We start from the raw sequence: 14,086 nt of genomic DNA on the forward strand, positions 1-14,086 counted from the left end.
CAGGTCTTTTCTTCCTGTACTAGATGCTGCTGCCCTCACCTCTGGTGTACAGGTTCTATGGCACTATGGCACAACACAAAATTTTAGGTCCCAGGCTATTTGGCTTCATCCTCCAGAACAAAGTAGCAATGTTACCATACAACAAAGGTGAAAACAAATATTCATGTCTTACATGTAATGCCTCTTCCATCTCCATTGCCTTGGCATATGACTCGCAGATTTTCTTCTTCCTATATGAGAACAAAAATATTCAGGAAAAAAAAAAAAAGTGGAAAAAGCCTCTAAGCTATTGCTCTTGATATTAAAAATAAAAAATAAATACATATTGCAGCACATTGGAAAGAAAGTTGTTTTTTGCTTTGCTTTTAAGTCTGATTTCCAGTTCTTATCTTAGTGTGCATATTCAAATGCTGAAGCATAACCGTGATATACAAAATGGACCCTGGAATGGGAAACTAAGGCCGATTTTGGCAATGAGCTCTAGAAAATAAATCTCTGTGCAGTTATTTTAGGATGCGGTGCCAATTCATTCTCCTGTTCACTGATGTAAGAGCAGAAGAGAAGTAATATAAATCAATGAAATCCTTACAGATTTACTACACCTGAGAACAAAATATGAGCCGGAGAATGCTACTCACATTCCTAAGCAGAACTCCTCTTTCACTTGCATGTATACTAAAATCACATTTAGAAAGTACTGTTTGTTCATATCACAGACTAATAGAGAAACCACACTGCTGTAAGCACGGAGGTTTAAAAATTTTGTTGCCCAGTCCGAATGTGAAAGACACCCACAACTCTGAGTGTCAGCGCTCCATCTCTCCCTGGGGTGAAGCATCATGCAGTGGGGTGCAGCTTGGGAACGTCTTCAGGAAAGTCTTATCAATGCACATGCAGAGCTGATAAGTCATAACATGGAAGCGCAGGCAGGAGTTCGAAACTCAGAAATAACCATAACTGCATGGATATTGGTGTTAGTGACTTGGCCAGTTTATGCTAAAATCTAAATTTTCACCCCGATTTCCAGCACTTGTAGTTGCACTGAGTATGTGCATATTTACACACACACACACACACACACAAACCCACATACGTGCCTGTGGGGAAGTATTCCAGACAACCGTTTTGTATCTAAAATATTTACAATTTCTGAACTCTTACCTCTCTTCCTTAGTGAGACTGGCCAGCTTAACAGCCTTCCTGGTAAGGATGAAACTGAAAAGAAAAATATGATACACAAATATCATACAATGTTGACACTCCATCTGATTTGCAAGATTTTGCTTGAAACAACTCTAAAAAAAAAGTTGGACAAAGCATTTTAATGGCATGTAATGGGCCTGACAGTTTTTCATATCCAATCCCTAAATTAAGTATAGGACGTGCAGGTGTAAGGCCCCTGTGGGATATCCTACATTCAACAAACTAGTCAGCATCGCCTCCCTTCTTACACTGAGTTCTTATCCAAAAAGTCTGAGACCCTGAGTTTTCTTGTGCTGTTGATGTCTCACAGGCAGCTGGCCATACCACTGTCCATGCTACTTGGTGTTAATATGTGCTGGTAGCCTGCTGCTCTGACAAACGCTGCACAGCACCATGGACCAGTCCTGTAAGAACTGTGCCTGATTTTTACTCAGCATGAAAGAAGCAAATCTGGTGACCAGTTCCTTTGACCTCAGTAGAAATACTTCTGGGATGAATTCGGTTCCTGCACTCCTTTAGAATGAAGCTGCAAGGAGAAATCCACAAGGAGAATGCAAGAAACCATTTGCCATTTGGAAGAGGTTTACCACTTGCAAGACGGAAGTTTTTAAGCCTTGAATATGCTCATAAGCATGTACAGTTTGGTAGAAGTGGCACGCTTTCCTTGCCAAACACTTCACAAGTGGTTGCTTGACATTTATATTGGCCTTTTTTGGCAGGTTCCCCTCAGATTACAGTGGAAACATTTGTAAAGATTGTTTGTTCATATTGGCTTAATTTCATTTTTAAAAGCCAATAAATGCTGCTACACATTTTGTCATCTGTTTGTCCAAACTCCAGCTCCTCTATTTTTTTTTTTTTTATTTCCTCACTGAAGAATTCCGATTTCCTCACTGAGCAGCTGCTGCCTAACTTAACCACAAGCTGATGTTCTTTGCCCCTCCTCAGCTAGATGGGGAGAGGATGCAAACGATGATATCTTGGACAATTGCATTTTCATTTTGGCCTAGGTGTAAAATACAAGATCCTGACATAAGCAGAGTACAGGCTCATAAAACTCTCATAAAACTAGGTAAGTAAAGGATTTATTTCTAAATCTACTCAGCAGCAAAACACTGTGTGAATGCTTCAAACAAGCAAAGGTGAATTCAGCAACCCCTTCCCGACAATCACCATTGTATCAGGCTATTTGTAGCACAAGTTTCACATAAAAGCTTAAATGGACTAGAGAGGCACGAGGGGGCTGTTAGAAGTACTCTCCACCCTCTACTAGGGCTGTGGGAGTGGGCACCACTGATAGGATCTGTCCATTTTTCCTCTTCCTCCTCCTCCTCCTTCTCTCACTCCTTTATACAAAAAGAAATGCATATCTGTAAGTATGGGCTAGAAGCTCCTAACCCCATAATGGCAGGAAAAGATCCATCTGGTTTTGTGTCATCCATGGTTATTCCGATTGGGCATTCTTCATCCTCAATGAAGAGAGCAGCACTGCAACCTAAGGGGAGAAAAGAAAGCAAAATAATTGTCAGAGAGACCTGTTGATAATCTCCATACTGACAGCAGTGAACTGGGAAAACTATCAATAAAAGGAATTGCACAGTAATTCCTTGGTCACCAATAATAACTAGAAGTCTGTAACAGTCTTACCTCTCTTTCCTCTGACTCTGGGAAATTTTGTACACAGACTTATAAAAGTCGTATTTAAATTCCATTACTACTTAGTAAGGAATTTTTGTGGCTTGTTGCAAGTCCCTGTGGCTTTCTATATTGGGCTCAGTAAGCATTAAAAATAAATTGATTTAGCAAGAACTACAATGGTTCATTCCATAAGTAACTTTGGTTAAAACAACATCAGCAGCAACAAAACCCAATGTAATTATATCTGCTCACTGTGGGCTCAAATTTACAGTCTGTATTGATTTTATTGATGAGACGACTGTCATAAATGGTGTCCAGTAATGGTAATGCAGCATAAACATGGGTAATCCAATCTAGTATCACATCCTTGGCACCACCTACATGTTTCAGATGAACACACAAAAAATCCTGCACAGATAGAAATGTATAAACCTACCTGCATTTCTTTCTAATCCCATTTGGTGGTTGGCTTATGCCCTGAAACATGCAAAATTATATTCTTTCGATTAAGAAATATTCTCACCCAGTGCAACTTTCGGTGTCATTATATAGGAAGTGGAAACTAACCTGTTCATGCAAATAGCTCTAGAAATGGTAACTGATTTTTTGATCATTCTTTAACAGTTAAAGCTGAGAAAATTTTGATGTTGCAGTACTTGGAAAAATATCTCGAGTTAAACAAAAAGCTAACCTACTTTTCCCATTCCTCTGAGATACCAAGTCTGTAGAACAGAGGATTAAAAACAGGGAAAGGTCTCACTTACACCCAAAGATCTCACTGTCGTCTGCTGTAAATTCACTCTGGCTGCCCTAACTCTGTCTCAGCAGGGAGAATCAGGGACTTGCTGCTGCATGGCTGCTGTTTCTGTGCATTGCAGGTGGCCTCATAGCTTTCAGCAATACTTCCCAGGGAAACCTGGCTTCTTCTATCAGTGAGCAGCTGGCAGCTCTGAGACTTGGGATCCTGCTGGGGTTTGAACTCTGCTTTGGGAAAAGGTGTATACTTAAGCTTGGACAAGGAGCTCTCCTTCCCAAAGAGCTTTTGCTTTTCTATGTGCTTAATTTGGGTGTTTTGCACATTTAATGCCCTCCTGGATTTATTCCCTGATAGACAGCAGAGCTTCAAAATTAGCATAGCACTGGGTTCCCAAGTCCTTCGCTTTCTCCACATACCTTTCTTCTGCCAGAAGGCTTCCTTGTAGTACATCATGCATTTTATGACAGACCCCATAGGCATACGCTGAATTAACTGGTTTCTCTTTGGTGGCAGTTCTGGGTTGTAATGGATCTTCGTTGTCAGGATGGGAGGGATAGCACTGATCACATACTTGCCCTGAAAAGTAAACCACAGTCAGCAGAGACAAGGCACTGCCTCACACTGGGGTTGCCCTGCAGGACACATTTGAAAGATGCTCTTATCCATCATTAAAGAGCTTTCCCACCCCTGACTTTCCTAATTGGCTTTCCCATACAGATATTTCCAGGTGGCCAGAAGAATTCTGCCATTTCAGAAAAAGAAGGTAAGGAAAATATGTTATTTTGTGATTATGTGATTCCTGACAGCTTTCTGAACACTACAGGACTACAGATGAAACCTGGCTGGAGACAGGTCAGGGAATGGGACAAGAAAGATCTTACAGCATAGGTAAAAGTGCCTTTTAATATTCCCAAGAAAATATGACCCTTTTTATTATAAAAAAATAAATAAATCACTCCATTGCATGTTCACAGTATTCTACTTCAGGACAGGCAACACTGGTGGTGATTTCAGCTTTCCTGAACATGCTCCTTTCCTCTCACAGGTCTGCATCTGACCAGAGTGACGAAGGATGCTCTGCTTCAGGGTTCAGGCTGACACTGAATCACTGCACTCACTGCTGCTCCAAGGAGTGCTGATACTGGCAGGGCCACTGAGTGCAGGAAGCCTGTCTGCTCTGACTGAGCTCAGCCGGCACAGAGGAAGAAGCCTGTGGTTTGACTTTGTGGCTAATAATCCCTGGGGGAGGGAGAGAGCCCCTCCTCAGCATATCCTCAGAGCAGTTCCTCTGTCAAACAGTCCCTTCCCTTTCTGCTAACTCTCTCTAAATATCCTCTGCACACTGCAGCTGATGAGACGGGTGTCTTGCAGGCGGTGGCTGAGCCCCACAAACCCTCCTTGCCCCTGCAGCAGGCTTGACTCTGCATTCAGAAGGGAGCTACTGTCACTGCATGGGATGGGGCTGAGCCTTGGCCTTTCGTATCTCGTGACAAGCTGACCTCACAAATCTTACTAACTGGGTTTGAAATGTTGCGTCCTTTTTTTTTTTTTCTTTTTTTTTTTTCCTGCAAACCACAAAATTCAATACAAACAGGAACCTTATTTTTCTTTATCTGAAACAGTCTCAATGAGGAACTAAAATGTAAAACTACATAATCACAAAAAAAGGTCAGATAGACAAAGCAGACTAATGACCAATTAGCAGAACACCAAGATGTGACCCAGCCATAAATAAATCTGCAAAGCAGGATTCACAGACTGTCCGGACAGTCTGAGAAATAGACACACACAAATAGGTACTTCCTGATTACATCTGGCTAAGAGCTACAGCAGATGTATTCACCCACTAAATGCATACTCTACTTTTATTTTAATCAAATTACCTCATATATTTCATGGTTTAGAGTCTCCACAATGACATTATCACCTGTCTGATCAATACGGACCACAGGTCTCTCCAGTTTAACTTTGCCTCCGAGGTGATCCTTTATTTTCTCTGATATCTGACCAGAACCCCCAATAAACTTCCTCTCCTAAAAAACAAACAGAAAAAACAGAACAAAACAAAACAAAACAAACAAAAAAAAATCACAAGCATTAATCACAACGACATTGAACATGACTTCTGCTCATAATCAAGAAACTCCAGGACAAATGTACAAGTCCTAAGGACGCATAAAGTAGCCCAGACTTTCATAAAAGGTAAGACAGAAGCTTGAACCTCACTGGAGACTGATAGCTGAGACATTTTTACAATGGCTTTCTCAATTACCTGTCTTAGAGGCTCATGAAGCCCGCAGAATAAAGAAGTATAATGCAGCTATTTTAGCTAGAATAAACAAATCACCTCATTAAAAAGAAGTTTTTAGTATTTTAGCCATCACTGTGCTATCAAAACCCTCATGTGTGACAAAGATACCACCTTGCATCTGTACAGCTAAAGCCTTCTCAAGCTCAGAAGTAAGACAAATCTTTAACTGAGTCTGGCCTCGAGTGCAGCAGGCAATGAGCTTTATCTGTCCCTGGGAGGACACAGAGACAGTGTTGTCTGGAAAAAGCACAATTTGTGACACATATTTTTTGTGATGTCTGAGCAGAGGCCAATAGGAAGCACTAGCCCTCTTTTATCCATCAGCCACCATTGCTCTATCAAGCACCTCACTTTACATAGAAGATGCTGGTACAGGCAAGGAGGAAAGGAGCCACAAATTCTTGTGCTGAAATACTGAAATGACTGCCTGAAGAAGTTTTATAAGACTCATCATGGCTGCTAAGTCAGAAACACTTCTTTTTCTCAGCTGACTTTGATCAGGCAGAGGGAAGGAAGGCAGCAACCAAGGCAGCCTGACACACCCAGGCACAAAGAAAAGGAAGCGCTCTTCTCAGCCTAGCTTTCCCCTCTCCACGTCTTGTCTATCTAAGGGTATTTATTTTATTTTTAATCCTTACCACAACATCTAGCAGTTGCTGACATGGAACAGCAACTGTGGGTGAGAGGACCCTGTGGTGGAAGGCTCTTGGGTTTTACTCCTACCTGAAGGGCCTTTTGCTACCTACTTCCAACTCTTGGCATTAGAGACTTCCACAAAGAAAATAAAAAATGTCAGTATTTCAGTCTCAAGCACACTTGCTTTGAACTGTTGAAAACATTCAGATGTGGTAAGTATCCCATAGAAAACAAATTGGCACATAAAGGAGGAGGGGAAAAAAACCAAATCTGCAACAAAAGAACTATGTTGAAGTGAATGCAGGACAGAAAAATTAATTAAATTGTCCCAATTTATCCCACAGCCTAGCTAATGAAATTCCTCATTACACAGAGTTAGCTGAGTGGGCCATTCAGCCCCACGAGAACATAACTGTCTTTGGTGCCCCATAAACTTGGTGTTTTGTTCTCCTTTCATTAATTGCAGGAGTTTGGCGGGTACGACACTCCACTTGCTCTTTAAGGTTTCAAGGGGGGAAAAATAGGAGACATTTTGTACCTGGCCCCCATTGGTGACAGAGAATATCCTGGATGTGCCCCCACACTGCCTCACGTACCACAGGAACCAGAGAGCGGAGACTTCGTGCGGCTCAGACGTGACGTTGACATTCACAAAGAGGGTGGCAAATTCTTTACCAGCTCTGCATGAAACACAGGAGCAGAAACAGGTACTGAACAAATGTGGCTTCCTGATTGCTTTCATTATTTTTTCTTTATTATTCTCGATAAGGGCTGCTACCCCACTGTCAGAGAAGCCAAAATGATTTATATTTGCCTCATTTGTTAGCCTGGAGCTTGATTGTTTCAATGGTTATATCAGCGCCTCCCTTCCTTCCTTCCAAAGCATTTACCCATGCAGTTTGAAATCCTACTGATTTTACCTTAGTTATTTCTTTAAATACTTTCCCAGTCGCCATTCCTTTCATCAAAACAAATATTTTTCTCAACAGGAGAATGCATTTGGTAACCTGTTAGCGAACTTCTTCTGCATTTCTCCTCCACAGGGAGCTCATCAGGCACATCATTTCCAAGGTCTGATTGCTCTTCAGGGACTCAACTAGCCACACTGCTAAAACATTTCCCATCTCTGATATAACAGTGCTTTTGTAAGACCAAGAATCAGACACCATAAGTAACCCAGAAAAATCAAATTGTCAGTTATCGCCACAAATATAGGGGGAGGAACAGTTGTCTAGTGAAGTAAATCCTCTGAACATAAACAGAGTTACACCAGCAGGAGGTGAGGACATTGCTATGTATGATCATTTGTTTCATTTGTAGTTACATATTACTAAAAGAATTGAAATTATTTTGCAAAGACAGCAAAAGGTCTTTGATTTAGATGAAGCTTCATAAAACCACATGGATTTATAACCATCTCCTAAAGGAAGCAACTTTGCAAGTTGTCCAGGCTAAAATATATAACTTTTAAACTTTTACAAACTAATTTCCCTAGGCATGAAGTCCAGTCACCTTTATTACATTAGCAAGAATATGAACACATAGAGCACACAATAGCCCTCTGTAACAGTCCTAAAAGCATTGAGATGCACAATTTCTGTTGCTTGAGAAATATGAAGAGTCTTCAGGATTAGTAATGGTTGATCTGTGGCACATGACAAATTACTCTTACATTGCAATCTTGACCCAAGTCATATAGAAAATGTTGTAAAAAAGCTTTTCCATTTAGGGTGGTACCGTTTTTAACTATGTTTAGAAAAATCTGGCTTGGCTTGAAGATTTAAAATGGCTTTTTGAACATGTTTCAGCTGAGTGTGTCCATTAAAATTGGAGTGGTGTCCATTAAAACTGGAGTGCCAGAAAGCCACCAGCAGTAGAAGCAGTCTTGCAGACAAACATGTTCCCACGGAGATCACTATAAACGCAGTTTTGCTTATACTTCGCTGACTTCCTGACTAAGAGGAACAGTAAAAGCTAGAAAAGGAAGAGCCAGTGCACTTGAAACAGAAAGGGTAGCTCAAAGTGACTGAGTTTGCAGAGAAATGGCTCATGAAATTTATTGTAAAGAAAACTGCAGTGCATCAGAGAGCAAGAGAAAGTCCAAACTGCTGCATATTGTATCTCACAGAGCCCGAGTAAGATTTAACCCCGCAAAATCCTTTCAAATGGAAAGTTTTGGTTAGGAAGCTGCAAGTACAGTGCTAAACCACAGTCAGCATGAAAAGGCAAACAGAGCACAGCCAAACAGATAAGATGCTGAATGCAAGGGAGGAGAGAAGTACAAAGAAGCACTGGGGCCAGCACAGCAAGCGGGGATACAGGTGCTAGCATGACTGTGCTTCTCTTTGCCTAATAAATAGAATTTATTGAAAAAGGAAATGAAGAAAAGAGTATTTCCAGCTGTTGTTGCCCCATACTGAACATTGTTCTTTTTTCCTATTCATATAGTGGGCTCCTTCATAGACGTATGAAATACACCGCACATTTTTTAAGCAATAGATCACCTGGGTCCCTGATACTGAAAACTAGGGGAGACATTCTGTTGGACAAATGAGGAAGAACTGTTGGGTAATGCAAAGGTGAAGGGCACCCTTGGTTGCATGAGACTGTGGAGTCAAAGATCCTGAGAGGAGTAAGACAAACACTAGGATTACAACCCTGAACTTTGGAAGAGTGGATTTTAGCTTCCTCAAGGACCTGCTTGGCAGAATCCGATGGGAAACTACCCTGTAGGGCAAAGGGGCCCAGCAGAGCTGGCTGACACTCAGGGACAGCCTCCTGAGAGCACAAGGATGGTGCTCTGCGATGGCAGAGAGTTGAGCAAGCGTGGCAAAAGGCCAGCAGGGATGAAGACAAAGTTCCTGGCCAGGCCCAGGCATAAAACAGCAAGAGAGGTGAAGGGCAACAAGAAGGCCTTCTTTCTCTCCAAGGGTTAAGGCAGACACACACTATAATTACATAGGAGACAACATGGCCAAGAGTCAGAGGACATTATTCCTCAGCTCCTAGCCTGCCATCAGGCTGGGGAAGCCCCTTCTCTTTCTGCCTCCATTTCTATGCCTACAAGTGACTTCAATTCATATTTACAAAGTATAGTTATTTATGTGTTGCTTTCCCTAAAGACAAGAAAAGGCATGTTCTCACCTGAATTAAGTAGAAATATGGTGAGAAGAGCACACGCTGTCACTCCCATGTATGTGGGCCTGCAGGGGCAAACCTCAGGTTTCTCCAGCATCTTTAATCACATCTGCCAGCCAACACAAACACTGTGTCCTACCCTGTCATCCACAGGCCCTCACCCAGCACCTAACAACAGTCCATCAAAAAGATCAATCTCATCTCAAACATCTCCTGCTCTCTCATCTCCTTTGTATATTCTGCTGTCTCTCATCCTAAACCTAAGCACTTTGGGTGAGATGCCATACATTTCTCTCATGCTTGCACAGCACCTTACTCTGTGGGTATGGGGTGAGTGAAGGGGGCTCAAAGGCACTAAAACAACTGATGATAATAAAGCTTAGCCAGCTCAAGTCACTGGTAACTACTTCTTTATGCTTTGTGGATGGCAAACTCTTAAGTACTCAAAAATGCTTTGGAAGACTTAGCTACTGGAAGAAATAGCTACTGGTTTATGCCACTGTGATCTGTACGTATGCTCAAAGTAGATGTTCATACGCTAATCTTTTCTGCTAGTCCCTCATAGCAGAAACACTAACCGCACTGAAGACCACAGGAATTTTCCCAGAAGATTTCATGTCACACAGTGACTCTTCTCAACTCCTCTGTGAAGACTTTTTCCAAACATCTAGTAATTTTCATTCCTCTTTGAGTCTGTCATAATTTTGCAGCCCCCTTTTTTTTTGTTACACTAAGAAGAACTATTCTTTTTATTTCCTCCATATCTCTGAATAAAAAGTAACAATTGCTTATCTTGCTTTACCTGGGATACAGTGTTACAGCAGTATGAACTTTAAATGCATTCAATGTACTGTCCACTGTACATTTATTTTTTCTACTATGTCACTATCTATCATATGTTACCGTCATTGCCTTTGTCGATATGAACCACATTTCATCAACTTGAGACATTTCCCAGGCTCCACAAGGTTTTTGCTGTCCCTCCTTGCCATGGGTACTTGGCTCAACAGAGATTTGATTATGCCCCATCTGAAGTCAATTGGAACATGAGAAAGCTCTCCACAAGAAGGTTTCATGCAGCTGTACTCCAGAATTTGCTAGGGACCCACTGTCATTCTGCATTTGGATTTCAGAATGAATGAAGAGTTACGTACTTGGTCCAGCAAGTCTTATTTATTAGCTCTTTCATGGTCATTTTGTCCCACTCTTCTGCATGTGGAGCATCCCATGGTGCTTCAAGAGGAATCTAGAGACAGAGGCAAATTATTCAATAAATTATTCAGCACTTTATCATTGCCAGGTCATAGCTAGTTTGTATCATTGCCAGGTCCCAGCATGAATCCCCAGGGGCTACTTTTTGTACACAGAGAGATCTGAAGTTGTACTACTTGAATTTTTGAGGCATTTTCTATTTAAGAAATTTAGAAATAAAATTACTCCAAAGAAAAATCAGAGCTCAGCTTGGCAAGCAACAAAGATGGCCCATCCATCCTCTAAAAGGCTTGAGCAGGGGAAGGGGAAAAAATCTTTCTACACCCTGCCAGAGAAGAAAACTATAACCAACACAGATTTACTTACGGTGACATGAGCTCTATAGGTAATTGGTGCAATTTACAGAACCTACCTCTTTTCCAAGTTTGTCCAGGGTCCTCCAGAAGTTATTGTAATCCAGATAAACGAAGGGATTCCACGTTGAAGGGCGAATACCCACGAAGTGGCGTGACTTTCCCTAAAACAACAACACAAGCAACTGAAACAACAGAGCATACCTGCATTAGTCAAGAACAGAGAAATCCCAAAGTTATCACATGGTCAAACTTCTGGCCCAAAAGACCTAAATTCAAGCCTCTTTTTTTTTCCCTGCATACACGTATAAGCAATGGAATGCATGAATCTAAGTATGAAGAAAAAAAAAAAACAGTTCACCTGACAATGCTGTTGGTTTTTCATTTGGGGTGGGAGAGTACATTTGTTCTGAGCAGATTCTGTCAACTTCTGGGCTAAGGAGTCTGAAGCAATGGACAAGGTGATATTCCTTGTTCCTAAGTATTCTTCTTTATTATATGTGAATGAATGTAGTGTTCACCCACCTGCTCTAATGTGCATCCTAAAATTTGCATGGGTTTAAAATTGCATGCATTTTAGATTTTCAGACTATCTAGCTGCCCTTATGATATGTAGCACCTTTAAAAATATATATATAACTCTTTATTGTTCCAAGTGCCTTGAGAGAAAATTAGCCTCCAAAAAATTATTTTGCCAAAAAGAAAGTATTTGGCTGCAGAAAAAAAATTCTGTACAATTGTAAAAATAGTTCCAATAATTACAGTGTGTATGACACATAGCTGCAACAGGAATAGAGACTGTTTGCAGATAATCCTGTGATATAAAGATAAGTGAGACAATCTAACAGCAGCTGGTTCTCTCTGATAACTTTAATCTGAAAGAGGACTGGATGAGCGGGCAACATTTTCTCTTATTAAATTGCTTTGAACTTTCTCCCATGTAAGTCAATGGCAAATTTCTCAACAGATCTCTTACGTTTGCTTTTCTAGGTGTGTCATAAGTTTGCATGAGGCCATGTGGCAGGATGCAGTGAATGAGCTGGACCATGGCAGGTAGGAGCTGTGGTGTTATGCCACGTGTAACACATTTTTTAGTGCAATGCATACACCGTGCTGCACCCACGGGTGGGATTCCCAGGCCAAGCGAGAGGCTGCAGTGCTACAAGTGCATGAGGTGCAGACCCAGGGGCAGGGGGAAATGAAGCTGGAGCCAACAGTGCCATCTCCACACTCGGTGTGAGATGATTTATCCATGTTCCCCAATGATAATTTTGTATGTGTTCACAGCTTGGTAATTGACACAGTGATAATTGTCTACGTGTATATGTACAGCTTTCTGATATTCTTCAGAACATTTTTCTGCAAAGATGGCAAGAAAATAAAAGATGTAAGGTGAAACTCAGAATACTGAACAGAATACTGAACTCCCCATCCTCATAGACAGCAGCACCAAACACGCTCTCCAGTGTGCTCTAGGCACAGCAACCTCTGGGCTGAGCAAAGCACAAGGCTGTGATCCCACATTCAGAGACAAGAGCTTAAAGGTTTGCTTTTAATTTTCAACAGATGTTGAGTTTTCTGTTCAAGTCACCAGGAGGACTCTGGAGGTAGTTGGTTGCCTCTGGGTTTCTGGGTATATATAAATTGGAGGGAGAGGTTCCTCCAGCCTTCTTCAGGTGCATGTGTGCATGCAAAACACAGTCCTGCCATGGCAAGAACAGAGAACATGCTCCTACAAACTACAAGTAAGGGAATCCTCTGCATGATACTGCCTCTTCCTTTTCCTGGAGCAGTATGCCATTATGTCACTGTGTGTTCAGCCTTAGAAGAGCAGACCAAAAAATGCATGCAGAGTGATAAACTGCTTGCTTGCAGCTTTTACTGTCATAAACTGATGTTGTATCAAGCATGGTAATCTTCACGCAAAGCTGTAATATATCATTAATATTTTTCTTCTTATTGCACAACATTTTGTTTTTCAAAAAGATCATTGCATACCACTCCTTCAGAGCTTATTTATTGCTACCCTTCTTATTCTTGTCAGGGATGCAGGTGCCAACAATGTGTCTTCCTTTATGTGCTTTAAAACTAATAATCCTGCCCTTAAGCAGAGACGAGGTGCAGTACTGTCAGGCCACCTAACAACAGGTGAAGACGAGTTATTACTGAGGTCTTGTGACAGCGATATTGCAAGGGAAAAGATAAACCCTCAGTTCAAGGCTATTTTCTTCAGTTTAAAAAAAAACTTTCCTCTTTTCAGTAAGACTTCTGTCCATTCAGCTTGTTGAAAGAGTGACTGTGCTGGAACTGAGTGGTGTAACTTGAAAACGCCTCTCCTGTCCTTGGCTTACTTAACTCAAAAAAAAAAAATAAATAAATAAAAATCAGCACTTATTTTAATAGAAAGTCAAACAAAGTAATTTCTTCTAAGAATCCTCTCTTCCTTTTTTTTTTTTTTTTTTTTTCCCCCCAGCCAAACCTACATCAGCCCAGAACATCAAAACATTAGCCCAAGAAAATCTCTCTCAGTAACTTTATGATGGGGTTTGTGCCAAAACATTTTTCCAGCTCCCAGTATTTACTCTACCATGTTAAACAGCTCCAGGTTCAGAAACTCCCAGACTATCCTGATTGCTGCAGATTTTTCCCTGCTGAGGCAGGGAGAACCTGCCCACTGCCTGGCTGCCTCATGTCTTCGTCCACATTTTCCAGCACTATGCTAGCTTTAAATCAGCATGACCACAATCTGTTGAGAACTTATCAAGAAAACTTACGATAAAAAAATACTCCCACTTCTTTGGTCAATGGCATAGCCCAGGAGGATCAACGGGAAAATGT

The 14,086-nt window shown here is 41.3% G+C and overlaps 1 protein-coding gene across 1 annotated transcript in view; it reads right to left on the reverse strand.

Moving 5' to 3' along the window:
* Positions 1-14,086, reverse strand: part of LOC116487930 (amine oxidase [flavin-containing] A-like) — a 38,613-nt gene that overhangs the window by 5,191 nt on the left and 19,336 nt on the right. The window contains exons 4-11 of the mRNA XM_032185183.1: positions 11,308-11,412; positions 10,838-10,929; positions 7,084-7,225; positions 5,482-5,631; positions 4,015-4,174; positions 2,602-2,698; positions 1,162-1,215; positions 173-230 (exon numbers count right to left, since the gene is read on the reverse strand). Of these exons, the coding sequence (XP_032041074.1) occupies positions 173-230; positions 1,162-1,215; positions 2,602-2,698; positions 4,015-4,174; positions 5,482-5,631; positions 7,084-7,225; positions 10,838-10,929; positions 11,308-11,412 (858 nt within the window). The remainder of the gene's footprint in view (positions 1-172; positions 231-1,161; positions 1,216-2,601; positions 2,699-4,014; positions 4,175-5,481; positions 5,632-7,083; positions 7,226-10,837; positions 10,930-11,307; positions 11,413-14,086) is intronic.

Source organism: Aythya fuligula, chromosome 1 (genome assembly GCF_009819795.1).
Source record: "Aythya fuligula isolate bAytFul2 chromosome 1, bAytFul2.pri, whole genome shotgun sequence".
Lineage (NCBI taxonomy): Eukaryota > Metazoa > Chordata > Aves > Anseriformes > Anatidae > Aythya > Aythya fuligula.